The sequence below is a fragment of the Setaria italica genome, chromosome III (genome assembly GCF_000263155.2).
Source record: "Setaria italica strain Yugu1 chromosome III, Setaria_italica_v2.0, whole genome shotgun sequence".
NCBI classification, from domain to species: Eukaryota; Viridiplantae; Streptophyta; class Magnoliopsida; order Poales; family Poaceae; genus Setaria; species Setaria italica.
In genome coordinates, this window is record NC_028452.1 from 35,449,423 (window position 1) to 35,476,678 (window position 27,256).

A 27,256-nucleotide genomic window follows, 5' to 3' on the forward strand; every position below is an offset into this window, starting at 1 on the left:
CAAAAGTTAGATGTTAAAGGTTAACAAAAATTAATACAAAGTTAAACATAGCAAAACTGACTTGTTCCCCGGCAACGGCGCCTGAAAAGCTTGTTGACGGCAGTTAGCATGCCAAGTTGTGAACCGCAAGCGCATAGATCAGTTGTAGCTTTTCTCTTAGAGATTCCCCCAAGGGATTTGCACGCTTAACTAAGCACTAATCTATGTAACCAAAAGTTCTTTGTATAGGATAAGATTATGCTAACAAAAGAACTAAGCAGTCTAGATCAAAGCAGATAGAGAGTAAAAGGTTGTGAACAAGATAGGTGGAACGCTTGTCCTAGGGATTTAGGATCACTTGTAGATGCAATTGCCTTGCATGAAAGAACTAGATCTAAGTGTTATCATGATTGGATCTGAACCATGCTCGACACTTTCCATCTTGCATACCGTCACTACACAAGGGTACTCAACTATCGGACAATAAGAACACGGCATGATGATCGTTCTAGGTAAGCAATAAAGCAACCCAAAGTAGCGTTGGCTAGCCATTATAGGAAAGGGCATCATCAAGATATGATTGATAACAAATAGATCTTAAACAAGAGGTTCAGCGATTACAAATTAATATATCCATACAACCCTGAGGACAAACATAGACTTTACCCCATGATCTTACACATGTTGGCACAAATTGGGGTAAAGGACACCCTCTAGATCAGCTGGACTGAAGACAATGATGAACGCGGGCAGAAAAGCCCCGGGCCGATCAGCCTGGGCACCTCCAAGCCGATCGGCTTGGGAGGTTTCTACCTCCTCTGGAACTTCGCTTCGCGTGGCCTCTTGTAGATCCAATCTTCTCTTCGTTTTCCAACCTTGTGGTGGCAGTGGATGGTGTTTGTGTGGTGTTTTCTCCTCTCTCCAACGCCTCTTCCTTGAAACCTATGAACGGATATTTATAGTCTTTCATAGGCGGTGGCTCTAGGTTGATGGTTAGTGGAAAAAACCTAAATATGTCATGGACTTCACGCTCAAGAAACGGGAGCTCGATCGGGCCCTAGAATGGGCTGGGCCGATCGACTTGTAGGGTCCCAAGCCGATCAGCCTAGACCGTTTCTAGCCCTCCTGGTCCTCTCCTTCCTCATGCAGGCTTTCCTCGATGACCTATGTCCAAATATCCATTAACTCTTTATGAAAATCCCCCTGATTATGTTGTATTTCCTATCAAAACACAATATGCTCCAAAATACAACACATATGCAATAATGGGGTTATTTCTAGTGCCAAGTTGCGGGTTAATATAAGAACATGCATGAAACTACTAGTTAAATAGCACTAAAAGTGTGTCAATAATAAATGTCAATAGATTATATCCAACATAATCAAGAAGTTGATTGAAAAGAGCAGAGAATTGAACTTGGAGGTGGTGAGATGCTCTGAAGAAGTTGATCAAGTTACTGCATTGGGAGGTGGTGGCTTTAGGTTTGTGAACAACTTGAATGAAAGGACCCGTTCTTGTAGATAGTGCTAGATTTATGGAATTCCTTGCAAACATGCAATAGCATTTATCACCTCACTTAGCAATTGATATGAACCCACTAGGGTTGATTCCCGATCTTTCGATGAGAGGCGTGGGATAACTCGATTGGTCGATGGAGACGATGTTCACGGACCGACTACAGCCTTCCAAGCTGCGCCTTAGCAACCGATACACCACCTCCAATGCCTGCCGCGATCTTGTGGAGCGCGTCACCCGGCCACTAGGGCACTCGTCCTACAAGCAATCGAAGAACTAGCAAGAACAAGTATAACAAGTACTGAATTTACTAGATGAAGATGAAGTTTTCCAACTCAATCTCAATAAGGTGGGGTTCCGAAGACAGGAAGACGGGCGGCTGATCCAGCACGCGCGCTTACAAGCAAGTAGCGAGAGCTAAACTTGATCTAAACAAAACCCAATCTGTTCGTGGCAGCTCTAATCCTTATTAATACCTAGGAGGATGACCAGGGGGGTGTTGGGGTCATGCTCCAACCCTAGGACATGTCCCTAATGGACCCAACTTGATACACGGCCCATTGGGCCAAAATAAGGCGACGCAGCACCTCTGGACAGAAAACCTCTCGGTAGTATTTCAATGATTGCAGCCGACTCAGAGAAGTTATGGATATGATTCCAGATCCATATGAATATATACTTCATAAGGATTCCAAGGAGTACTTGAACACCTAAAACGGAGTCCGGATGAGGTCATGGCGGCCGTTGCAAGTTGGGCCAGAACTGCAGTCCGAATCCAGCACCAAAACGTGTTGGATTGGATCTTTCTTTCCTTAGGCCAAAAGTGACGTGGTGGCCTGGTGGAGGACGTTAGGAATACTTGGACTTGGCCCCCATCTGCTTCTTTGGTCCTCCATACCTTCCATGTGTGTTTAACACTATTTTTGATCCATGTATGTATTTCTGAAATTGACAACGAATACACATCATGGTGCAGCATCAATTTATCAAATGTATCACATATAATTATGATAAAGAATTATTTCACCTCGGAGTCAAAAGATGCCAATATGGTTGTATCCGAGCATGTGATGTCCTCATCATTCTCCCCTTCTTGGCTGCAAGTCGTCCTCGACTTGCTCCAATGGCATTCTAAGGTGCTTGTTTTGATGTTGGAGCACGGAGCGACGGCCATGCTGCATGGCCACAACCAGTAATGCTCCCCTTCTTTGGTCTTACCCTGTTGCATATGGGAAAACTAAAAAAAGTTTGCAAGATATTATTAGTGTTAGTGCAGCCCTCTATTTGATCATGGTATTGTAGCCCAAAAGGATATTTCAGAGTGGAGCAAACATAAACTTTATGCACCAAATATTCTCCTTTGCTATCATATTTGCCAATTGCATGAAGCGAACAATGATTAAAACATGGCAAACCAGAATCAAATTGAAGTTTCTCTTTTAGACAATTTAGATTACACAAAACATCAAATTCGATGTAACCCAAAGTATTTAAAGAGGATAGCAAATTCAGTTCATCTTGTGCACAAGCAATAGGATGAAAAAGCTTATCTTCAGCACATTTGTATGATTCCAAACCAAAAGTATCACACTTATTCATTACTTGTGGTATAGGAGTAAAAGAATCATCAGCACACAAGTTCTCTTTATCACTAGGAACAGCAAGTAATTCATTTTGTGACAAAGGAAAATCAGCAATGGGTTCCACTATTTGTTGCTCTTCATTAGCATGGAGAGTGGACAAATTTTGGATATAATGGGTCACATCATTCTTGCAAGTATCCACAGATAATAGAATCTCCTTTTCAACATTGAGAGTAAGGCAAAACAATTGACCAATATGTATGTATGATTTGCTTAGCAACAAGGTTTGAATTTCAGAATTGAGCCCTCTCATGAACCTACACATAACATCTTCCATGCACTCATCTAATCCACCATACATGATACAAATTTTAAAATCATGGAAGTATTCTTTCACAGTCCTACTACCTTGCCTCAAGTTGTCTAATTTTGCAAGCAAATAATTAGCATAATATTCAGGAATGAATGCATCTCTAAAAAGAAATTTGAAGTCTTCCCAAGATTCTAGAACTTTGTTGTGCCTACAAATGCGTTTCCATTCAAGCAAAGCATATTCAGTCAAAATATTAGAGGCAATATAAATCTTTTGTTTCTCGGACAGGTCATGCTCATCAAATTCATTATCTACTTTTATCTCCCAATCAATGTAAGCTTTAGGATCAAACTTACCATCATATAACGGCAAGTGTTGAATGACATCCTGAATATGAGGGTCTAGTTTCAACAGCTCAACGATCTTCGTATAACCTGCCATGATTAGTAGAAAATAAGAAACACAAAAATAATATGTATACTCCTGTCAACTACTATGATGTGTCTTTTGTAATTCTCTCTAACTCAACTTGTTTAAAACAAGCCCTTACAAGTTCTTACCAAGCCAAACAGGAGGTGACAGCAACCAACAAGTCTACAACCATGGAGTGAAGTGTATAAGTGCCACAGCAACAAATACCTGTCAAGATGTAGTCGAATATGTGGAGCTGTAGGTGGGCTTAAGCAAGGAAATATACTAGCACCACATTAGTCACAAAAGCAAGTTGAGTAATCATTCAACGGCAGTACTGTGCTGGTCCTAGGCTAAACCATGCTAGAGACGTGAGCCTAGGCACAAAGGTAGTCACTGAAAAGAGCAACTAGCACGGCACAAAGAAAACAACATATTCAGCCGCTTCTTTCTTCTCCTTGTCTTGTCTTTTTTTTCTCCTTCTTCTTTTTTTTCTTTCTTTTTTTTGTTTCTTTTTTTTTGCAGAGGCCTAAATCTTTTATTTGGTAATATGACAACCCAAACAATAAGGCTATTGCACACAGCCCCTTCGAATTTTAAATTTAACAACTCTTGTTAATACAGCAGATGCGGAAATCTCTAAGACGATTGTGGAGCGCTCAGACCGAATTTTGCTGCAAGGCCAGATCCGTTGGAAAGAAGACAACTTCAAGTTTCCAGATTGTATTTAAACTCCCAAATCGGACATCATATGAAACCGTGGTGGTAGAAATGAAGCGATGATGTATATGGTGATGGTGGGTCTCGTGGTGACCAAATCGGACATCCTATAAACTCTAAAGGAATAGACACTAAGACCAGCAACTTGACACAACCGATGCAACCAAAAACTCAACAAGCCCTAACTAAACAATGCTAGCAAAGGCTCAAAGGGTTTATAGGATTACAGGTAAACTAATCTACTATCTTTTTTGTGCTTTTCTGGACTATAGGTAATTAAAAACAGCAAGGAACTGGAAGCTCTAATCCTTATTAATACCTAGGAGGACGACCAGGGGGGTGTTGGGGTCATGCTCCAACCCTAGGACATGTCCCTAATGGACCCAACTTGATACACGGCCCATTGGGCCAAAATAAGGCGACGCAGCACCTCTGGACAGAAAACCTCTCGGTAGTATTTCAATGATTGCAGCCGACTCAGAGAAGTTATGGATATGATTCCAGATCCATATGAAAATAGACTTCATAAGGATTCCAAGGAGTACTTGAACACCTAAAACGGAGTCCGGATGAGGTCATGGCAGCCGTTGCAAGTTGGGCCAGAACTGCAGTCCGAATCCAGCACCAAAATGTGTTGGATTGGATCTCTTTCTTTCCTTAGGCCAAAAGTGACGTGGTGGCCTGGTGGAGGACGTTATGAATACTGGGACTTGGCCCCCATCTACTTCTTTGGTCCTCCATGCCTTCCATGTGTGTTTAACACTATTTTTGATCCATGTATGTATTTCTGAAATTGACAACGAATACACATCATGGTGCAGCATCAATTCATCAAATGTATCACATATAATTATGATAAAAAATTATTTCACCTCGGAGTCAAAAGATGCCAATATGGTTGTATCCGAGCATGTGATGTCCTCATCAGCAATGCCCCTCTAGAAAAGTATGTCGACCATTATTACTCCATTAACAAATTTAGAGCAGCTTATGGCCAACTAATCCCTACTATGACTGACCAAAGGTATTGGCCTTGATCCAGCCATGGATTTTTCATGCATCCACAACTATTAAAAGCCATAGCTGGTAGGCCTAAAAATGACTGGCATAAAGGGGGCAATGAGAAGAAAAGGAGAAAAGGCCAGCACCAATGCCCTATATTGTGTAGACTATGGGCATCATTAGCATAATTGCAGGAGGGGTAACCCAGAGAACATTGCTGCTGTGAGGTGCTAAAATGATGCTGGTTTACTCTTTCTTTGCATGTTGTTGTTGAAAGCAACTACATGTTAACTTCTTTCTTAATGCTCATGTAGAAGACCACCATAGAAGAAGACAAAGAAAATCACAACAGCTCAGTCATCTATTATGCCTTGGGAGGATAAAGCGCATGCAACCTCTATGTATTTTCCACCAAGGTTAGCAAATTTACCCTATACTCATGTGAACACTACGTTTGATTTTTATCTCGAATATGCATGAGAGCTGTGTATCATTGCATTAAGATAGGATAGAAAAGGCCCATGAAACAAAAACACACGACCGAAGACACACTGCTCAACAGCTGTTACCCAACAGATCTAACAGCAACCAGAGCACTTCAACATCCAGAGATCAGCCTCCTCCTCTGCAAGGATGATGGCTTGATCAATTCTGGGTGACACTCCATTAAACACTAATCATTTCTTATCCTCCAGAGAGTCCAGGCCCCTAGCACGACCAGCAAGTTCAATCCCTGCCGAGCTTCGTTCCTCATCGAGTCCGAAGCTTGCTGCCACCAGTCAAAGAAAACAGCCTCATTTGTTTGAGGAGACAAGTCTGGGAGCCCAAAACAGTGAAACAACAAAACCTAGAAATATTGGGAGAAAGCACACTCCGTAAGAAGATGTTGGATTGTCTCATCCTCCCACAGAGGGGACACTGTGCTGGATGCGGAAGGCCTTGCCTAACGAGTCTTTCAGCTGTCCAACAACCATTATGTTCCACAAGCCAAAGGAAGATTTTGCATTTCTTTGGTGCCCAAGATCTCCAAATCAATTGGTTCTGTGGATCGCCCCATTGAAAAAAGCCTCATAAGCTGATTTGGAAGTAAATTGCCCCGAGGATTTCAGTCGCCATCTGTGACTGTCCTCCACCTCTGGTTGAAGCAGCACATCTTGGACCAACACTACATTTGAACGTACTCTAAATAGCTTTCTTTTCTCACATTAGCCAAAGCTTGGAAACTATGACAACGAATAAGCATAAACATGTCAACAATAGTTCTAGAGCATCAAAAAGGTAATATGAACTATTCTGAATTTTAGATTAGAGTAACGGTTTTTTCTTCTAAGTAGCTTCCTTTTCAACATAGTCAAAGCTTGGAGACTACAAGTAAGAAAAAGGGGGAAAAAAGGTGAAATGTAATTCTAGAGCATACAAAAGGTAACATATGCTAGTTCTGAATTTTAGAGATCATATTAACCTTTGTTTCAATTTTTTCTGAAATTGTTGATGTATTAAACAGATCAAGATCTGGATCAAAGCAGCCTGCCCCTTTCCATTCAAGTTTCCTGAGCCCACAAGCAAACAGCTGCTCCTGTCAAGGTAAAGACCACAAGGAAAAGCAAAGAGCATTCAAAAGAGAGAACAAACTAGCATTCCTATGCTGCCACTTGACAGCCCTGCAATGGGCACAAGAAGCAAGAAAATTGACCCTGCTAGCCCTGCAATGAGCACAAGAAGGCTCAGCTTGTGATCTACATATGCTGACTTGGCTTCATGTATGAGAACTTGACCATGTTCAGTGCTATGATGTATGTGAACCTGGATGTATGTGGAGTTCTCTATCTCAGATTTATGTGTGAACATCCTAATGTATGCATATGTGAACCTTGTGTATCCATGTGTGAAATTACTGTGGTCTCAGCCTGTCGGTGTCAAGAATCACGGGTCAAGACTCCGGCAAGTAAATTTATTTTCTATGCGCGTTAGGCCCGGATGGTTGCACGAGAGAACACGGGGCTTATACTGGTTCAGGCAGGAATACCCCTACATCCAGTGTGGGAGGCTACTCGTGTTACTCGTGCGGAGTTTGTAGTAGGGGTTACAAACGGGCGAGAGAGGGAAGCTGGTCCCAAGTCTCTATGGGTGTGTACTGATGCTCGTGTGGAAGGGTTGTGAGTCGGGGGTCGTTCAGTTCGCTCGAGAGCCATCCCTTTCTCGGGCCCCTCGGTCCTCCTTTCATAGCGTAAGGAGGACACAAGAGTTACCATCAAGCCATGAGTAAAGGGAAGTAAAAAAAGGTAAGCAAGGAAGGTAAAGCACAAGGAGACGGGTCGAGCCACCAGGGTTGCCGCCTTCCTTTCTGATTTCCGTGTCTTGTCAGCATGGCCACTGTAGCTGAGCACGCGAGACGTGCGTGGCGACCGTCCGTTGTAGCTGTGCGAGTTGATGATGATGACTAGCCACCGTAGCCGTGCATGTCGTGGATGACGTGCAACCACTGTAGCCACGCGTGCTGATTGGGGGGCACGGATGACACGCCCCTGCCGCCAAGCCGAGCGGGAAACCGGGCGGCGCACCCTCCTTCGTTAGGCAGCATGGGTGATGAGTGCCCTATGACATTTACGAATGTCATAGGGGAGGGTTAAAACGGTGCAGCTGTAGCCCGGTGCAGTTGTGGCAGCAGTGCGCCGCCCGAAAACTCCGGCGGGTCACATCGAGGAACGTAGGTGCCTCTCCGTGTGTCAGAGCCGTATTCTGGACATGGACGTCCCATCGGTTGCATTTATGGCGAGGTCGGTGGGGGCCTACAAGATCTGCGCCCTCGTCCGCTGGTCCGCGCACGTCCTTAGGCGAGACGAAGCTCTGTCCTGTGGGTCCGGATACGTCTGACCCCTTGCGCCCGGGGTCGGGCAAGGCGGAACCCTGCGGCGAGGGGTCGGGCGTGTCCGACCCCTTGTATCCAGGGTCGGGCGAGGCGGAACCTAGCGGCGAGGGATGTGGAGCTATCGTCGGGCGGTTGGGCGCGTCCGATCCTAGGACCATGGGTCGGGTGAGGCGAAGCGGAATATTCCCTGGTCGTGCCGAGTCGGCGGAGGTCACTGTCGCTGGAGGTGGGTCCAAACCCTTACGATCGTCGAATAAGGAGAATAACGAAGTCGTTAATATTCCCCCCCGACACAGCCTTTTTGGCTTGAAAACTTGGGTCATGCATGTATCTATGAACATTATTGTGGATACATCGTGTATCAATACCTCATGTATGTGTGAATAACATCATCATTCTTCAGTTTTTGCTCAACTATCATCATGTTTTTTTCCATATAAATGAATTAAATGTAATCAAAATATTATATATGATGCGAGAATAATGCACAACACTTGTACAAATACAATTTTCCCCAGTGTCTAGCTATCTGTCAAAAATTGGTTACAGAACTACATGAAGGGCAAAATAGTCTTTTTATGTGGCCCTTAACACTATTAGTGCTCACAATTGACGGGAGTGTCATTTTGGGGATGAACTTCGGTGTTGCTTTCAATAGGGAAGTTCAGATTTTTAAAGGTCAAGGAAGAAAGCCTTCATTTTAGTAGTCTCAAATAGTGAATTTTTTCAAATTTCGGGTGGAAATAAAACACAGTACATCCTCAAATTTCTTATGCACAAGAATATTCCTTGGTTTTGTGCGGGAATTAGAACAACTAGGGAACGTCTCACCAATGTCGGTCCATTGATTCTGGCTGACCGAGCAGTGGTATCGAAAGCACAGATCCATGTCGGTCTGGTGGTTGATGTTGTAACCGATATTCCATAGGTGCATTATCCATGGCGGCTCATAGTTGAAGCCTTGAATGTTCTTTTTTCCAGTGGGGAAGTTTTTGTTTATGAGAAGACTTGTGAGGAACTTATTATCAAATCTGTTATTTGTTTACTTAGTCATGGGGGTTTTGAGCATGGAACAACAAACAACTCATATAGCTTAATTGCACGGTATGTGTTGCTAAAAGGGGTTCATGTTTTAGTGGTATAAGCTGTGTACTAATCAGGTTTCCAGTTAGTTTTCACATATATAAAGAAAAGAAGTCCAGAGGTAGAGCTTCCGTTTCCAATCATAGCAAATATACAATTTATTTAATAGACAATACCTGAAACCAAACTTTCACAATAACACGGCTGGGACACATGGCAAGTAAACTAAATCCGCACTTTGCTTAATTGCCTCTTATATAAAAATAATATCCGGCCCTTACTCGGATTTGGGACAACTATTAGTACATCACCTTCTATGTGCCGGTTTAAACTGATCCGGCAGCACAAGTTTGAACTTACAAGAAAGACTATTAGAAAAATCAACTCTGAGCAATCATTATTGGAGTAAAGGAAAATCAAGTGCAAATGCAAATAGCTGCAAATTGATCTGTGTGTTCTGAATGTTACAAACATGATCATGGATTACCCAAACTTGATAGATTTCTAGCTCAAAAGCAAACACGAAAAGGAAAACAGAGTGAGGAAATGGAACAAAACGGTGATGAAAGTCTATGATTAAAAAAAAAATTGTTTCATACAGTAGGGCACTAGTATGGCAGTAGGCCCTCACAACACTTACGTTTTCCTGAGTGCTCTTGCCGAACGAACTCCTTGTGTATATTATCTTGCAGCCTCAGTTCCTTAGCATTCTCATCCTCCATTTCGTACTCCCTATACCTCTCAATTTGCAGTGTAGGATGTCCCGAGTGGATGCTGGCTGTGTTCCTGATAGCAGCCTCTGCAGCCTCCACTCTGCTTCTACTGGCCATGTAACAATCAATGGTGGCACGGAGGTGCTCCAGGTTCGCAAGGTGCACGAAGCTGAACTCAAAACCTATCTTGGATTCTGTTTCCTTTGCTCTAAAACTAAGATGTAAACTTCTAACCTTTGGCATAGCTTCCTGTTCAGCCACAATCCTCAGCCCACCTTCACCATAGGACGTAAAAATAAACTCCTTAAGGTAATAGAACTGCTATCGGCCGATGCTAAGCCTTTCAGTAGGTGCTTCCAATGAAGTCAGCATGACATAGAGCAGCGTTGGAATGGCACCAAGGATGCAGAGGTCTTCCTGTTTAATGCAGGTAATACGGATGTCAAGGTGGGCAAGATTCACAAGAGACTGCATTCCCTGTGGAAGCCTACTGATGTAACTCTTATTGCACAGCTTTCGGAGAAATGGAGCATCACAGCACAATAGATCCATCAATTTACTTGTCGAGTAATCATTACTGTCAATCTCGAGTGACTGTAGACCATGTCTACCCAATACAGTGAGAGATGACTCTAAAGCTTACTGGTACTTCGCCTTGCCATGATAACCAAGTTCATTGCTGTCATGTAGTCTTATGAGAAGGACCCTTAGGTTGATCAATCGTCTGAGCTGCTCCAAAAATTTCACAGAGTCGTAGGAGAAAGCATGTGACAACATGCGTAATGCTTGCAGATCTCCAATCTCATCTGGCAGTTCTATATTAAAATCAACAAGTAGACGCACCAAATGTTTCAAATTACCTATGGTTGGTGGTAATTTTTCAATTTTGCTGCCTTGTATGTCCAATGTTTGTAAATATTGCAGGTCTCCGATTTTCTCAGGAAGCTCAGTAATACTAGGACAACCGATTTCCAAATACTTCAATTGCAAAGAGCTTCCAATATGTTTGATATGATGATTACCCAGGTTACAATTACATCGTAAAACCAATACTCTTAAAGAATGAAATATTGGCAGATGAGGCGCTTCCTTATCTACCACGTGGAACCTAATAAGCGAACGAACCTGTGAGCACTTGTTCATAATCTCCTGCAGTACATCATTCTCCAAAAAGCTGGATAGGAGAGAGAGCCGGCGAATCTTGTTAGTCGACCATTTATACACTTGCTCATCTACTACTGTGACAAAGTTCTGCTCTGTGCACAGTGAAATAATAAGATCTAGCACCATATCATGGATTCGACAGGCTCTGGCCGTGCCATCATACATTATGTCAATAGGTTGTATCAAGCTTCTGTTGATAAGATCATTAAAGTAGTTATCTCCTATTTGATCCAATGTTTGTCCTATTACATCTGGGATAAATCCCTCAGCTATCCATCTCCATATTAACTTTTCTTTACTAATCTTGCAGTCCTCTGGAAATATACTAAGATATAAGAAGCAAGACGTCAGATGGTATGGAAGATCATAATAGCTAAGCAAAAGTATGTCTTGAACTAAATGTGAATTATGTCCAGAAACCATAGAATCTCTTACTTGCTCCCATTGGTCTATTGCATCAGATTTGTTAGCTAGCAAACTAGCTATTGTATTTATTGCTAGTGGCAAACCATGGCACTTTTGTATGATTGCCAGAGAAACTTCTTCTAGGTGAGGTGGGCAGGGGCGCTCACTTAGAAAGACTCTTTTATTAAACAACATTTTGGAGTCCTGGTCACTGAGAGGTTGAATGTTGTGAATATATCCTTCATAACTTGAACAGCATGATTTGGCTACATCAGAATGTCTTGTAGTAGTAATTATTCTGCTGCGCAAGTTACTCTCAGGTAAAGCAGACTGGACAAACTCCCATGCGATTGTGCTCCAAATATCATCAACAATGATTAAGTACCTATTTGAATTCAATGGCATTAGTTTTGTAAAATTGGAATCACAAAATTTCCGTTGCTACTATAATTGTTACCTACCCTATTGCGAGCATTCATCATAAATTTATTAAAGGAAAAATTTGCAGAGAGCTGGAAATGTTTGTGTTTTGCATACCTGTAAGTGTTGCAATCATCAAAACATGATGCATTCCTTTACCCCATATTTCGATATCTAGGTTTATTTATCTGAATCATTTAGTTAGACTTAGATTCGCTTCGACGTTCTTTTGCTTCTCTCCTTTCATATCATAAGACATAATATTTCTGTCCGGTTAAGGAGAATGGGACAAAGGCCCAATTCAAAAATGAAACAAGGATTATTTTTGCCATAATAACAATCAAGCCCACCACATCATGACATCAAGCTGTGTTATACTGTATATACTTCTAGATCTTATCACATATATAATGACGAAGTAGACATGAGTAATTTTTTTAGGGTTACCTTTTATCTTGCAGGTATTCTCTGAGCTCATTTATGAGTTGCCGCTCATCATCTGATGCATCAGTGTTACTCCCTAGTTCTGTAAGCAGATCACGCAATATCTTCTTTATGATAGGACTCCGTGAAACTGAAACAAAAGCTGTGCAATCAAATTGGCCTTTGATCTTATGATATACTTGGTTTGCAAGAGTTGTTTTTCCAAGGCCTACAAACCCCACAATAGACACCACTTTAAGTTGTTGAGTCTTGTCGTCCTTCATCAACAAATCGATGACCTTTTGTATAGGACCATCGAAACCAACAAGTTTCTCTGCTTCCACATAGAGCGCCGGCAATCTCGGATCAATCTTAATCTTGCCCACAATGGGAATAGACTCATCATACTTGTACCTCAACCGGCGCTCACTCTCCTCAACCACTCGAGCCTTGAGTTCTTGAATCTGGTTTGATATCTGGTAGCGTGACCATAGCTTCTTAATCTTATCAATTATCTTGTTTGCGAAACCTGCCTGAGGGTCACCACGATTCAGCTTGTGCATGAAGATGTCAATGCAATCCTCAATGTCGTAGCTCAGCTCGCGTATATTGTCCCTCCAAACCTTGGCCTGTGTGTCGAGCTTCTCCGCTGTTGCGAGTTTCTCAAGCAGGGCATTCATGCTGCTAAGCTCATCCCTCAAGAAAGTGATATCACACTTCATACCTCCAAGGAGGTCGTACCGCCCCTCAACTAACGCAGAGAGCTTGGCGAGCAGGGAGTTCATCACCCCAGTTGAAGCACTCGCTAGTGGCCCATCCATCTTCGGAACGACGAGAGACGTGTGGAGGAACAATCCTTCACTTATACAGGGACAGATCTTCCAGACCACCACGAGGCTGTAATAGATGAGCTTCGTGTAATTCGCCCGTGGTGGTCGCCGGAATTGGAGAAGGCTGTGTTCTTGGTTGCTGGAGTTGTGATATCCCCAGTTGAGGAGCTGAGATGGGATTGGTGCAAGGGAATGGTCTGTGGTTGCAAATTTGTGCCAACAGCGTTCTAGGCTGGTGCAATAGTGGAGAGTAGCGAAGCAATTGGGGGAGTTTGGTACTTATTTTCCTCTACAAAAGAAAAATAGAAAAGGCACAAGGTGATACTGGTCATCAAAACTTTGACTGGCCATTTGATCTTTCTTGGAGCATAGGACGGGCAAAAGATTAACGTGGCGGCAGGCAACTTCCAGCGAGCTAGTACTGGACAACTGCTGGACAAGTGGGCGGAGAAATTCTGAAATTGCGCAGGTGAAATTGAACGTAAATAGTACTCACTTGTTCTATGTGGACAAGAGAAGCTTGAACGTCGACAGTCATCAATGACTGGCTGGGACATTTACGCGTTCGTGAGCAGATGTATTGAAATGTTGATCGGTGGTAGTCCTTGACAGCGAAATGATTGGAAAATTGAGCACGACTGCTGTAACAAACATATGCTGTTGGAGTTGCAGTCCTGAAATTGTTTTGTATCCCGCGGGGGTGGGAGCCAGGAATTTGATATGGGGGTCAATGTCAAAAACAATAAGCAAAGATGAGCTACTAGCGCCCGGACGTCCGTTCCGAGCGCAAAAATCGGACGCACTATCCACCATCGGATTAAAGACGTGTCAGCCGTCAGATGAAATACAAGGAGGGTAACCAGTCAAGTCCACACCAAACACAACGAGCGCACCCTGGCGTCAACTTCTTCACGCGGGTTGGGACAGGAGCGAGCTCCCAGCTTCGCGCCGCCGCCCAGATCCGCCGGTGTCTAGTGAAGATGGCGCATATCCTTCAAAAAATAGAACTCCCCCCTCCAGATCAACCACATGGCGGCCACCCGTGTAATACCTGCCATTTTAGTCATCAAAGTGACTTTGAAGAATTGGAAGCAATTCGTGAAGAAAAGAAAACGAAATTGGCTAAAAATCAAATTCGGGTCAAATTTGACCGAAATTTGAATTTTGAATTCGAAATTCAGAAAAATTCGACAAAAATATGGAATGGAGATGTAAGGGTGATTAGAACTCAAGGATCAAAATTTGGGACAAGAATTGGTCCTGAATACCTCAAGAAAATCGAAGAAAGAAAATGAAAAACAAGATTACTGTTCATCGTCCGACAATAGGGCATTCAGAAAAACAGCCTCAGAGTCCATTTTGGAAATTAATATTTGATACATTTTTCAAATAAGTGGATCCAAACAACTATACCATATTAAAGTGTGGACTTTGGACTACCAGATCTGGGTGTTGTTGATCAAGAATAGTAGAGGGAGCTATTTCAAATGGAGGCTTCAAGTCAGCATCTCGTCACTGTAAACTGCATCACTGAAATTCACTAAGTCTGAAACAGCACTAAATGGCCAAGTTTGGAGCCGATTTCAGAAAAATGTAGAACAAAAGGTGCAAGTGTTTATGAGCAAAATAGAAACTTTTAAGGTTGTAGAACACAATTGGGAAGTAGTTGGACAGAGAGGAAGGGATTTAGATCACTGAAACCATTTTTGAAGTCGGGTAAATGACTCTGTTCAAGACTGACGAACTGAATGGCGAGTTTCAGAGAAGTTCAGACAAATGCAAGAAAGAATTTGAAATTTGACTATAGTAAGATGTTTATCTCGGGTCAGAGCCAAAATAAAAATTGAAGGGTTCAAGTTTATCTACAACTTTGGTTAAGACACTTGGGGACCGTCGGATTGGAAATCGGCCGTGGTGGAGCTCTGAAGTTTTGGGCGCCAGAGATAAGGAGGGGGAGGATGACAGAGCAAGCAGGACGTGTCGCCGCCGCCGCTCTCGGTCGCTCCCCAGCACGGCAACTACGCCACCTCCTCACCACGCAAGCCTACGAGTAGGACACGGTGTCGCCCATGCGTGCGGTAAACTGTTCGTATATCTACCGTTCCCGCGCCGCCGTTTTACCGTCGCTCTTTCTTTAACGCCACCGTCTTCTCTGTCAAACGCCGCCGCCGAGCGAAATACTCCCACCACATCGCAACTCCCGTCGATTCCCTCTGTCCACACCTCCACCCACACCCCACCAGCAACCCTAGCAGCTTGTTGCCCAGCCTCTCCGCCGGCACGCCATAAACCGTCGTCGTTTCTGTCCGCCGTCGCCGCGCCTCCTGCTCACGGTGAGCACCCCCTTGCGTTTGTTCTCTTCCTTCTTGGGTAGTCGTAGGTAGGTCCTTGGGATGCTAGGATGGTGTAGCAGTAGTCGTTGGGGTAGGTTGCGCCGTCGTCGCGCGTAGCCACGACCGGCCGTAGGTGCCGCCGCCCGCCGCCGTGGAGGGAGTGGCTCCGGCCATCTCCCGAGTAGCTGTCGCCGCGCACGGGTGCGCTAGGGTATGGGGATGCTTCCCCGGCCTAGCCCCGTCGCTGGTAGGGCGCCAGCCGGCGAGCCGCGCCGCCCCCTGTCGCGCGCGGGATTTGGCGGGAGGAAGAAGAAGGCGCTAGAGCCTTGGGCCCGCGTGTCAGTGGGGAAGAGAAGGAGAGGGAGCAGGCCGGCCGAACGCGGAGGCCAGTTGGGCCGCGGTCTCGGAGGCCCAGGTGCGCGCGCGAGTGGCCGGTGGGAGAGGAAGGCCGGAAGCCCAGAGAAGCCAGCAGGCCGGCGCTGCGGAAAAAGAAGAAAAAGAAAAGTGGGTCGTTGGGCCGTCGCGGGTGAAAAGAGAAGAAGGAGAAAGAAGAATCGGACCAGTAGGGCCCAGTCGGGGGAGAAGTAGGCCGGCGGGTAGGAGGAATAGGAGAAGGGGTGGGTCCGCGCCACGGGCCCAGCGTAAGAGAGAGGAGGGTAGAGTCGGGTCGCGTGAGAAAAGTTGCCGGGGGTGTTTTTCGGGAAAAAAATTTGATTTCCTTTATAGAATAATTAGTTTAAATCCGAATCTCACCATTTAAATCACAGAAATTTCTAGGATGGTCCAAAATTAGTGAAACCAATTTTGTTAGGCTTGTTTTATTTTCCTTTATGCATTAAAATTTTTATACCCTAGAAAAATAATAAAATTTAGGTATTTATTTAATGCCTTTCTTTTAAGGTAATTAAATAAATACTTAATCTTTATAAAATGCATAAAATATGGAATAACATTGTCATAATCACAAATTATTCTTAACTCATAGGAAATTAGGTTTTCAAGTTAGAAAATAATGGTAACCTTTTCTAAAAATAAAAGAAAGGCCTTAAGTAAGGTTAATTAAGGAAATAAAAATTGTGGGCTAATCTTTTCGGGTTTTTGTGTGTTGGCTTGCAACTTTATCATGATAAATTGTATAGTCCTTGTTGGCTTGCAACTTTATCATGAAGGAAAGTTGTATAGTCTTCTATTCAAAAATTTGCATTCCTAACCCCTGCATATGTTGTGCTATAGACCCCGAAGCGCCAGAAGGAGATTACTTGGATTTTTCAGAAGGATCTTCGGAGTTTGAAGAAGTCTTTGAATTGGTCCCCTGCGAGGCCAACCCTTCGGACAGTGCTAACTTTTTAAGCGAACAAGGCAAGCCCCGGTGCAGTACACCTATTATTTTGAAGTCAATATTTCATGTGTCCTATATTCAGCTATTTGCTATATGTATGCACTAAGTCTAGGAGTTGCTTGGAACCCATTTCTTGTGCATGATCATACCTTGTTTTAAGGATATCTTTGCCACTTGTTCAAACCTTTAGTAGATAGCCCAAGTCTAGAAATGCTTAGTTGCTTAAATGCTTGGTCTACCAACCTTAGGGAAAAACTTTTGAGTCATACATGTTATTTATGAAAGGATGGTATTGAAAGTGAGAAGCAGACAGAAGCTAGGGATGTAGTTCTGTCTGCTAGACTAATTTGGTTAAGGCCCGATTCGTTGTCTTAACCTTTGATCAAGTGATAATCATCTGATCACTTACTGGGTATGGGACCAGTAAAGCCTAGTAGGTTAGTAAACTCTCTGATCGGGAATACTTCGTACCCGCGCTTGACGTGCCGGAGATTGGCAGGGGCGTAGCCTAAAACTCACATGGTGATCGGGCCAGACGTGGGGTCCCATGTGGGGGTGCATCCCTGGGTCCGGGTAGTCTTATTCCCAGTCATTGATTTTGCTAATCGAAAAGTCGTTACGTACGACCTGGACAGTCGTATATAACTGGTGATCACGGTACTCTCCTGCAGGATGTAATATGATCCGGATCGCCGCAATTCTCGGTTATGAATGCACTTGATCACTGTTGAGCATCGTAGCATAAATCCATGAATGTTATATCCTTCTGATAATGATTGATGTATGACTTAATACCTTATTGTTGCATTTACTCTTTTCTCATCGTCTAGAATGGTTAGGTAACAACTTAACTCAAATAAAAGATAAAACTAAGGCATCACTTGTAGTAAGCTTTTCGGCAAAAATATATCAACCAAGTACACCAAAAAGCTATCATGTACTTCCAAGAAAAACTATTATATTGGTTAGTCGGGTAAGACTTGCTGAGTACCCCATACTCAGGGTTATCCCTTGTGGCTATCTTTTCAGAAGCACCGCAGGAGTCCACCGAGGAGGAAGCCCCAAAACCCTAGGGTATTGTTATGAGTCTCACAATACCCTTAGAATAAGTTTTATAATGCTCCTCTCCACCCGAACCGTTTATATTTTAAGTCCTAGAACTCTGTCTAACACTACACTATTAAGTTTGCTTCAAACTAAGTCTTGTAATAACTCGTACCTCTTGTATGTATGTAAAAATGTAATATTTGTTGATGCTATCCCATCGCGGATACTATCCTGATGTATGGCTATGAGACACGATGTGGATCTTTCGAGAAGTCCTAGGGACACTCGACGGATGACCGGACTTATACTGTTTTAAGTGCGTTTCGGATAATGGCTGCATCGGCAGCAATTAGGCGCATTTAAACCAGTTTAAGTTGGACGGTTCCGCCACAACCCGCCCCCATTGTTGCTCGGAACCCCTCAGATCTACAGATGATTGACCTCAACACGCTACCAAGTATGCCGACCATCCACCCCCCCTAAATGTTGCATTGAATTCTTCGAGCAAGCGTGATAATTCACTTCAGCACCCGCCCCCAGGTCTTTCGAGCAGCGTCCATGGGGGATTGGCATCCGAATCGAGTCTCCAAAAACGGCAGGTATGATTTTGTTTGAAACACTAGATGTGATAAAATCTTATGCAGTTTTGCAACATCTAATGATAGCATATGGCACATTGAAAAACAGTTATTGTAACATCTCAAAATGCTCATGGGTTAACTGAATGTTACATATAAGTGTTGCAACATCTAATGATAGCATGTGCCACATTGAAAATCAGTTATTGAAACATCAAAAAATGTATGTGCTAACTGAATGTTACATCTTACTTCCATGTACAGTTTTTGCAACATCTCAACATTGATTTCGCTAGTAACACTAACTGCAACATTGATTTGCAGGGGGATGGAGCATTGGTTCCTGTTGTGACCATATCAACACACTCAAGTGAATATGTTTCAGTACAAGTTGGTGCAAATAAAGAGGTCTACCATGAGGATGAAGATGTCGTATGCTCACAGCCTATTGTGCCGAAAGTTGGGATGGAATTTGACACGATACAGGAAGCAAGGCGGGTTTACAATGAGTATGCCATGAAGTTGGGTTTCAACATAAGAGTGGCTTCTTCAAGAAATAGCAACGTCACAAAGGAGCTGATCAGAAAGGAGTGGGAGTGTTCTCATGCTAGGAAGCCAGCTCTTGATGGAGAAGATGATGGAGAGGAAAACACATCAGCAAGCACATCAACAAATGACACTGCAACACTAGTGGGATCGAAAAAAAGAGCAGCAACAGCTGTACTTACCACAGCAACAAGGAAGCGCAACACTATCAAAAAGTTGAACTGCAAAGCTCATATGGCGGTTGGCTTGAGAAATGCGAGGTGGAGAGTGATTGTAATGCAACCTGACCATACTCATCCCATGGTGAAGGCGATTGGGGTTAGGAAACACTTGAGGTCCCACCGAAGCATCTCGTGGGCTGATTATGAGTTGCTGAAAACACTACATCATAGAAATATTAGCACACCACAAATCATGGGGGTGCTTGCTGATTTCCATGAGGGGCTTGGCAACCTTACTTTCAGTAGCAAGGACGTTTCAAATATGAGGACACACTTGAGAGGAGGTCTCACGTACAGGGATATGGATGCAACCTTAGAGTATTTTTCAAAAGCAACAAGCTGAAAGTCCTTCCTTCTATTATGCAATGATGATTGTTGATAATAATGTTGTTAGAGGATTGTTTTGGGTAGATGGGAGGACTAGAGAGCTGTACAAGAGTTTTGGAGACTGTATTTTCTTTGACACAACATATTGCACCAACAGATACGATATGCCATTTGCACCAATTGTTGGGATAAATAACCATTTGCATAGCATACTGCTTGGATGTGCAATATTGCCAGATGAGACAACGGAAATATTTATTTGGGTGCTAGAAAGGTTGAAGGGAGCGATGGGTGGATGTGAACCAACCAACATAATGATAGACCAGGATAAAGCAATGAAAGCAGCAATAGCAATAGTGTTCCCTAACGCAACACACAGATGTTGCAAGTGGCCTGAGCAAGGCTAATGATAAGCTTGCTTGGCTTATTAGTGAGGAAGAAGACTTTGCAAAGGAGTTTGACTACTATGTGAACAGGACTGAAACACCAGAAGAATTCGAGATGTTGTGGGCAAGGATAGAGGACAAATACCACTTGCAGGAAAATGAATTCTTTCAAAGTATGTCTGGTACAAGGAGGATGTGGGCGCCTGCGTACTTCAGAAAGTACTTCTTCCCCTTCACAGGCACAACAGGAAGATCGGAAAGCATGAATTCATTGTTCAAGAAAGTTGTTCACCCTCAGGACTCAATGTTGCAATTTATAACACAATATGATTACATCATGGATACCAGGGCAGAAAGAGAAAATAAGGAGCGTTGCAAGGGGGAGATTTCAGATCCACCACTATGGGGAAGGTATGCTTTTGAGAAGCAAGCTGCTGCATTCTACACCGGTGAAGTCTTTGGTAAATTTCAAGAGTTGTTGCGTGATTCTACAAGATACAAGGTAGAGGCTGTTGAAAGTGATGACCAGGGTTGGTCCATTCAAATTGTGCACCCAAATTCAACTAGAGTCCCCATGGTCACCATTGATAAAGATGCAACGTCATATACATGCTCCTGCAACATGTTTGACCGTGATGGCCTCTTGTGTCCTCACATACTAAAAGGATTCACAAACAGGGATGTCGAAAAAATTCTAGAGAAGTATCTACTTAGAAGATGGTCAAAGGAAGTGACTATAATGATACCGGAACACCTCTCGGGTACAGAACCAGCATTTGGTGTCCCAACCACAAAAAGCTAAGGTACAATACATTGTGTAGAAAAATGATGTCACTAGCAGCTGAAGCTTGTTTGGGTCCTGAAAAGTACATTGTAGCTTCAACTGGGATAGATACATTGGTACAAGCAGTCAGGACAGCAAGGGGGTCACAAGAAATGCAACAAGATGAAGCGTCCAATATTGCAACAGGTCAACAGTCAAAAACTCTTGCTGTCATGGTAAAGAATCCAACAAGAACAAAAAGTAAAGGGAGACCAAAGGAGAAGGTGGAAAGGTTCAAGTCAATAGTGGCACAAGCTAAGGAAAAAGCAATGAAAAAGAAGGCAAAAGGAAAGAAGACAGCTCAAAAAATCCCACCATGCTCGTATTGCTTTGAAGATGGTCATAGTGTACAGACTTGCGCGTACATGGCCAAGGCGGAGGCACTTGCAAAGGATCTCAAAGAAACAGAGCTGAAGCTCTGAATTTTTAATTATTCTTTTATTAGAATGAGCTGAAACATGTATTAGAAAGTACTGCAACATTTCATTTTATGAACTGCAGCATTATGTCTCATTTATACTAAAAAATTTTGTTGATGCTGCTGTTATGCCCATGTATGACATTGAGCCTTGTGGTATTGGTATAAGACCATGAGCTGGAGATGAATTAAACTGCATGTTGTGTGGCATCAAAAAAAAGATGTGATGTATCATTGCGACAGTTGATGTTGCAAGTTCAGTAGTTTGGTGTTTCAAATGTTGTGAACACTTGTTGCAAAATAGAAATGGCGTGACAACATTATTACAACATGGTTCAGTAGAGTTTGCAACATTAAAATTATAGTACAGCAATATTGATAAAAAAATATTGTACTACACCAATTGAAGATATAAAACAAGGAAGAAGGCATGAAAAAAAAAGATTTATAGTATATGTTGCAAAAGTAAGTTAATGATATTTCATCAGTTATCCATGCATGTTGCAGACAAGAAAATAAAAGCCAACATTTCTGCAACACAGTAAAGCAGAATTCGCAACATATAAAGTGCACTACGCAACATATAAAAAAACTAAGCTGTGGTACAATAACTGTTGACCACATTTGCACAAAGAAATAGATTTAATAAACTGATATATGAAGCCAAAGGATTGCAACACTTGAATACACTGTTTGAGACAAGGACATACAAATATCTCTACGTTGTATCCCACAATCCTGAATACTCCATACATCCACATTTCTAAGATGATTGTTATAGTGTCAATCATATAAAACTGCTAGCTATATACAGAGACCTAAACTCCTATATTGCATAATGAAACATGATGTCACTACTTCTGGTTGCAATACTTTTCAACAAACTCGCTTGTCAGGATATCATTTCTTGAAGAAAGTAGGAGAATCTCTGCAGCCAATTTCCTATAGTTTGCAATCATGTGCTAAAAAAGGGAAAAAAAAAACAGAATTAGGTACCAAAAAAATTGCAGAAGTAACATCATGTATTTGGGTAAAAGAATTAGGTAGCCACATTGCAAAAAGACATGCTGGCTCAAATGTGGTGTCCATCTTCTTCCCATTCCAAGACTCCATATATAGCATTGTATATAACCCGCAATCATGCCTAAAAACAAAAAAAATTGGGTTATCAAAAGAAACATGGTGAGAAAAGATGAAAAAACTGCATGAATAATTTTTTATGTAAGCACATGAATGATGAAAAACTTACAAAGATTTTTGATGCGGGTAGTCCGTGGGATATTTCCAATAAAATAGAGAGATGTCTTTGTTTAGCACCCCAGCTTGTATACATGCTTTTGAAAAATTGGTGACCTAACAATAGAACCAAATGGTACATTATATATATTTGTTTGCAACATCTTTTCGTCTTATACTATTGAAACATTTCAAATTAGCAGCTGCCACAATGATAATTAACTATTGAAATATCGTAAAATTAAAAGATTAATTGTCTGTTACAATCTACAACCTCTATAGTTCTGCAACATCGCAAATCATTAGGTGCAACATTGATTTTCAATTATTGACACACCATAAAATGAAAAGGCATCAAGTAATAGAGGCTATTAATAAATAAAAAAGAGATGCAAGTTTTGAGAGTACTGACCACATTCTTGGTAGAAACAAAATATTTTGTATCATGAGATCTACCAAGAGAATTGAACCAGCAAATTTCCTTTAGAAACATGTTGACACTGACAAGTACCCAATGCGCTTCTTCAACAATAGGGGAAAACAACTAAAAAAAAGTAGATAAGAAAAAAAGAACGGGAAATGAAAGGCAACTTAATTATGCAACACAGTACCAGATCCATTTTTGAGAGATCCCAAGACTTGTTCAACTTTGTTAAAGCCGTGTTGCAGCTGTCTTGTATGAAATTATCAGGTTCAATTTTTAGCTTGTCCTTGAAAAAAAGTTAGAAACTATAAAAATGAATGCAGGCACATATGATGGTAATAAAAAATTATTTGCAAAACAGAATTCAAATCTTACAGTGAGAACAGTAGATAAAGCAAATTTCTTGACAATGTTATTGTCCTTCTCACGCAATTCAGCTTCTTCAATCTTGAATTCATAAGACCATAAAGCCATCACGTGGTTATTAATTTCCCCCCTTTGCTTGAAGGATCCATAGAATTCATGATAAGTAACATGAAAGCCATCAATTCGAACAAATGGTGGGCTGGGATAAAAAAAACTAAATTAGGATTTGAAACATTTAACTACTCCTAATGAAACATGTGAAACATACAGAAGGAACATTGGGAAAAAAATTGAACTGCTGTAACATGAGTACTACATACTTGAAACATCTAACTACACCTACTAAAACATGTGAAACATACAAAAGGAACATTGGGGGAAAAAATGAATTGTTGTAACATGAGTACTACATACTTGAAACATCTAACTACTCCTAATGAAACATGTGAAACATACAGAAGGAATATTGGAAAAAAATTGAACTGCTATAATATGAGTACTACATACTTGAAACATCTAACTACACCTACTGAAACATGTGAAACATACAGAAGGAACATTTGGGGAAAAAATGAACTGTTGTAACATGAGTACTACATACTTGAAACATCTAACTACACCTACTGAAACATGTGAAACATATAGAAGGAACATCGAGAAAGGCATAAAGAGTTGCTCACGGTTGTTCTTGTTCATCATTATTCACATTTGGATTAATTGGCACTTTCTTCATTATCCTCTTGCTGAGATACTTGTTATATGCAGTAACAATTTCATCATCTAACTTAATTCTCTTCAATTTCTTTCCTTGGTTCAGATGGATGGCAGCCCTCTTCCTCCTGTTTTTCTTGTCAAATATACTTGACCCAGGCTTGTTAACAATAGTCTCATCAATGGTGAGATCAGATGCAAGCACAAGAATAACAAAATACTCAAATACGTGTAAGAAAAGAGGATTGAAAATGGAGACAAAAAAAGTAAAAAAAAAGTCACCCAAAGTAGTTGCTGCTGCCGCTGGGGTCAAACAATCTGTTTCAATTCCTTGGCTGGACAAGAGATCAAATGAAGGGATGTCATCAAGATAACTTGAATCGTTGCTTCTCTTGTCAACAGGTGAACCAGCAGCACTGGTGGGGGCTCCTAAAGTGCTAGTTGATGCATTTGTTGTGGCATCAACATTAGAGGTGGAAACCCCTACTTCAACACCATCATTACTCACCATGTTAACTAGATCTGCCATCTTGCCCAACATTTCAATGTGATGCATCCTCCACATAGCCATGACCTTATCTTTAATTTGTGCACTGATGGTTGTAGAGATAGCATCAGCAAGTTGGAGAACATCTTGCTCCACAAGTTTAGAGTAATGAGAAGCAATATTCTGATACTCGAGAGGGATCTATTATATAGAATTATACTATAAATAAAAGAGTATTAGCAAGAAGTGTATTGGGACATTGCAACATGATGGGATGAAACTAAAAAAATAAAAAACAGAGAAAGTTAACATGCAACACAATAAGAATGTGTACTAAAACATTGGTGAAAATATGCTAAAACATATTATATTTTGTGAAATAGATGTATTTTTCTGCAACACCTATTTGTTAATTCTGAAACATTAAAGAACTACTATAACAACACAAATTTAAATGAAACCAAACTATGGGTCTAAAATTCATGTTAATCATATTGAAGGAGACATAAGTTTATTGCAACACTTATATTGTATTGTTGCAATATTAAAGATATACTACAACAACATTAAAAGTGTTTGAGCATAGAATGAATTGCAACACAGAGTATAATAAGATGACACAATCAGACACTAAAAATGTAACATGTTTTTTAACCGGATGAAGAAGATTGTTACTGGATGGTAGTTGATGCAGCCATTCATCTAAAGAGCTGACAGCAGGGATTTCCTCAGTGGCAGCGGGGCAGGGACTTCCTCAGTGGCAGCAGGAGCAAGAATTTCAATAGCAGGGACAGGGTGATCTTGTACAATTGGGGCAGCATCATAAGGAGTAGGGGAGAAGTCGCGAAACTGATCATGAAAAGAAGCATGAAAATTTTTAAGAAGGCAAAAAGCAATGAAAAAGAAGGCAAAAGGAATGAAGAAAAGATTATGAAAAGAACATACAGGGAGTTTTCCAAATGTATTGCCCAATGCCAGCCTGTTTTTATCAACTACCAAGACAAAATCAAAGTCTATGTTTGAAACATTGCAGATACGAGGCAGGTTGTAATTCAATTGATGGCCTCCTCGATCAGTTGGTAAATCAAGATGGTCCATGTAAGCAATCTGAAATTTAATAAGATGGTCCTTGTAAGAGAGAATATAAGAATATGATCATAGAATTATTGAATGGGTAGGAAAAAAGAACTTAAAATGGTGAAAGAAAGACATTAAATAACCATACCGCTATAATAATTAGACAAGATCCCATCTGGTGATCTTTGTCAAGCCTATCAGGAGTAAATTTATGGTACTTCTTGACTTCATTCATCAGCTCATCCAACACATGCCCCGCCTAATCAAAGGTGCTGATTTCAGAAATATCAACTAGACTATGAAGATATTTGAGGCTGACATAATTGCCTGTTCCTGGAGTGTAGATAGTCCCTAGAGCCAACAGAGAAAAAGCCCTCACAAAGAAATTCCTGTCCTTGCTAGATTGCACAATCTCTTTACACTTTGCAATTTTAGCTCTATCACCATCCTTGTAGACTTCCCAAAGTTTCTTGACATCTTCCGAGTCACCAGATAACCTCAAAGGAATGATGCCATTTTGAAGCCCAAGAATTTTGCAAACAAGGTCACGGTTGAATACAATGACCTTGTTCTTGTATCTAAACTCCCGGAGCAAAGGGTCCACATGTTTAAGCATCCATTTAACAAGCTTCACTAGCAATGAAAACTCAACCAACGTCAACAGAGCACCAAAGCCAGCTTCATTGAAGCAGTGCGTCAACAGAGCACCAAAGCCAGCTTCATTGATCCACTGCTTCTGATGATCCTCAAGATTAGGAAGTAGGTCACGAATTCTATGAACTGAGAATCTAGTCTTGAAGTGTTCATCCTCTTTTCTTAACTGCACCTTAACTGCTAACAATAAATAAAAAAAAGTATCAGCCGTAGAATGAAAAATAAGATTAAAAAAAAGATAGCAAGGAAATGAAAAATATATAATTGAACGGTACATGAAAATTTAATGTTTTAGGATCTAAAAATTCTTTGAAACATCACTATTCAGCAAGTGCCACATTGATATTAAATTAATGAAACATTTCAAAATGAATATGTTAAATGATTGATACAACATATAACCTGTACAGATATGCAACATTTCAAAAAAGCAGGTACAACATTGATAACTAATTAATGAAATATCTCAGAATTAAAAAAGGTGAACTCAATGTTATACTCTAAACTTTTGCAACATCTCAAAAAAAGCAGGTGCGACATTGATAACTAATTAATGAAACACATCAGAATTAAAAATGTGAACTAAATATTATACTCTAAACATCCTCTAAACTATTGCAACATCAAAGAAAAGCAAGTGCAACATTGATAAATAATTAATGAAACAACTGAGAATTAAAAAGGTGAACTGAATGTTATCCTCTAAACATCAACCAAACTGTTACAACATATCAAAAAAGTTGTAGCAACATTGATAAGTAATTGATGAAACATCTCAAAATAAAATGGTAACATGAATGTTATCATCTAAAACTTTTGCAACATCTCAACTGATCAATAGTGTTGATATGT

The 27,256-nt window shown here is 41.4% G+C and overlaps 1 protein-coding gene across 2 annotated transcripts; it reads right to left on the minus strand.

Moving 5' to 3' along the window:
- Positions 1-9,891: 9,891 nt before the first annotated feature.
- On the minus strand, positions 9,892-13,688 carry LOC101786704 (putative disease resistance RPP13-like protein 3). Of its 2 annotated transcripts, XM_022825025.1 has the most exons (3): positions 12,626-13,688; positions 11,789-12,143; positions 11,548-11,678 (listed from the first exon to the last, which is right to left on the minus strand). In XM_022825025.1, the coding sequence occupies exons 1-3, from the start codon at positions 13,420-13,422 to the stop codon at positions 11,652-11,654; spliced, it is 1,179 nt and encodes a 392-aa protein (XP_022680760.1). In that variant the 5' UTR covers positions 13,423-13,688; the 3' UTR covers positions 11,548-11,651. The 2 variants fall into 2 exon arrangements, with proteins under 2 accessions (XP_022680759.1, XP_022680760.1); XM_022825024.1 differs by having other exon boundaries at positions 9,892-12,143.
- Between the last annotated feature and the right edge of the window lie 13,568 nt (positions 13,689-27,256).

What these genes read in the sequence shown, in the direction of transcription:
- LOC101786704 (XM_022825024.1), bottom strand. Translation starts at nt 13,422, where the DNA reads ATGGATGGGCCACTAGCGAGTGCTTCAACTGGGGTGATGAACTCCCTG. An exon ending in GAATACCTGCAAGATAAAAG is followed by an intron (nt 12,144 to 12,625) that starts GTAACCCTAAAA and finishes GAATTCAAATAG; the next exon opens with GTACTTAATCATTGTTGATG.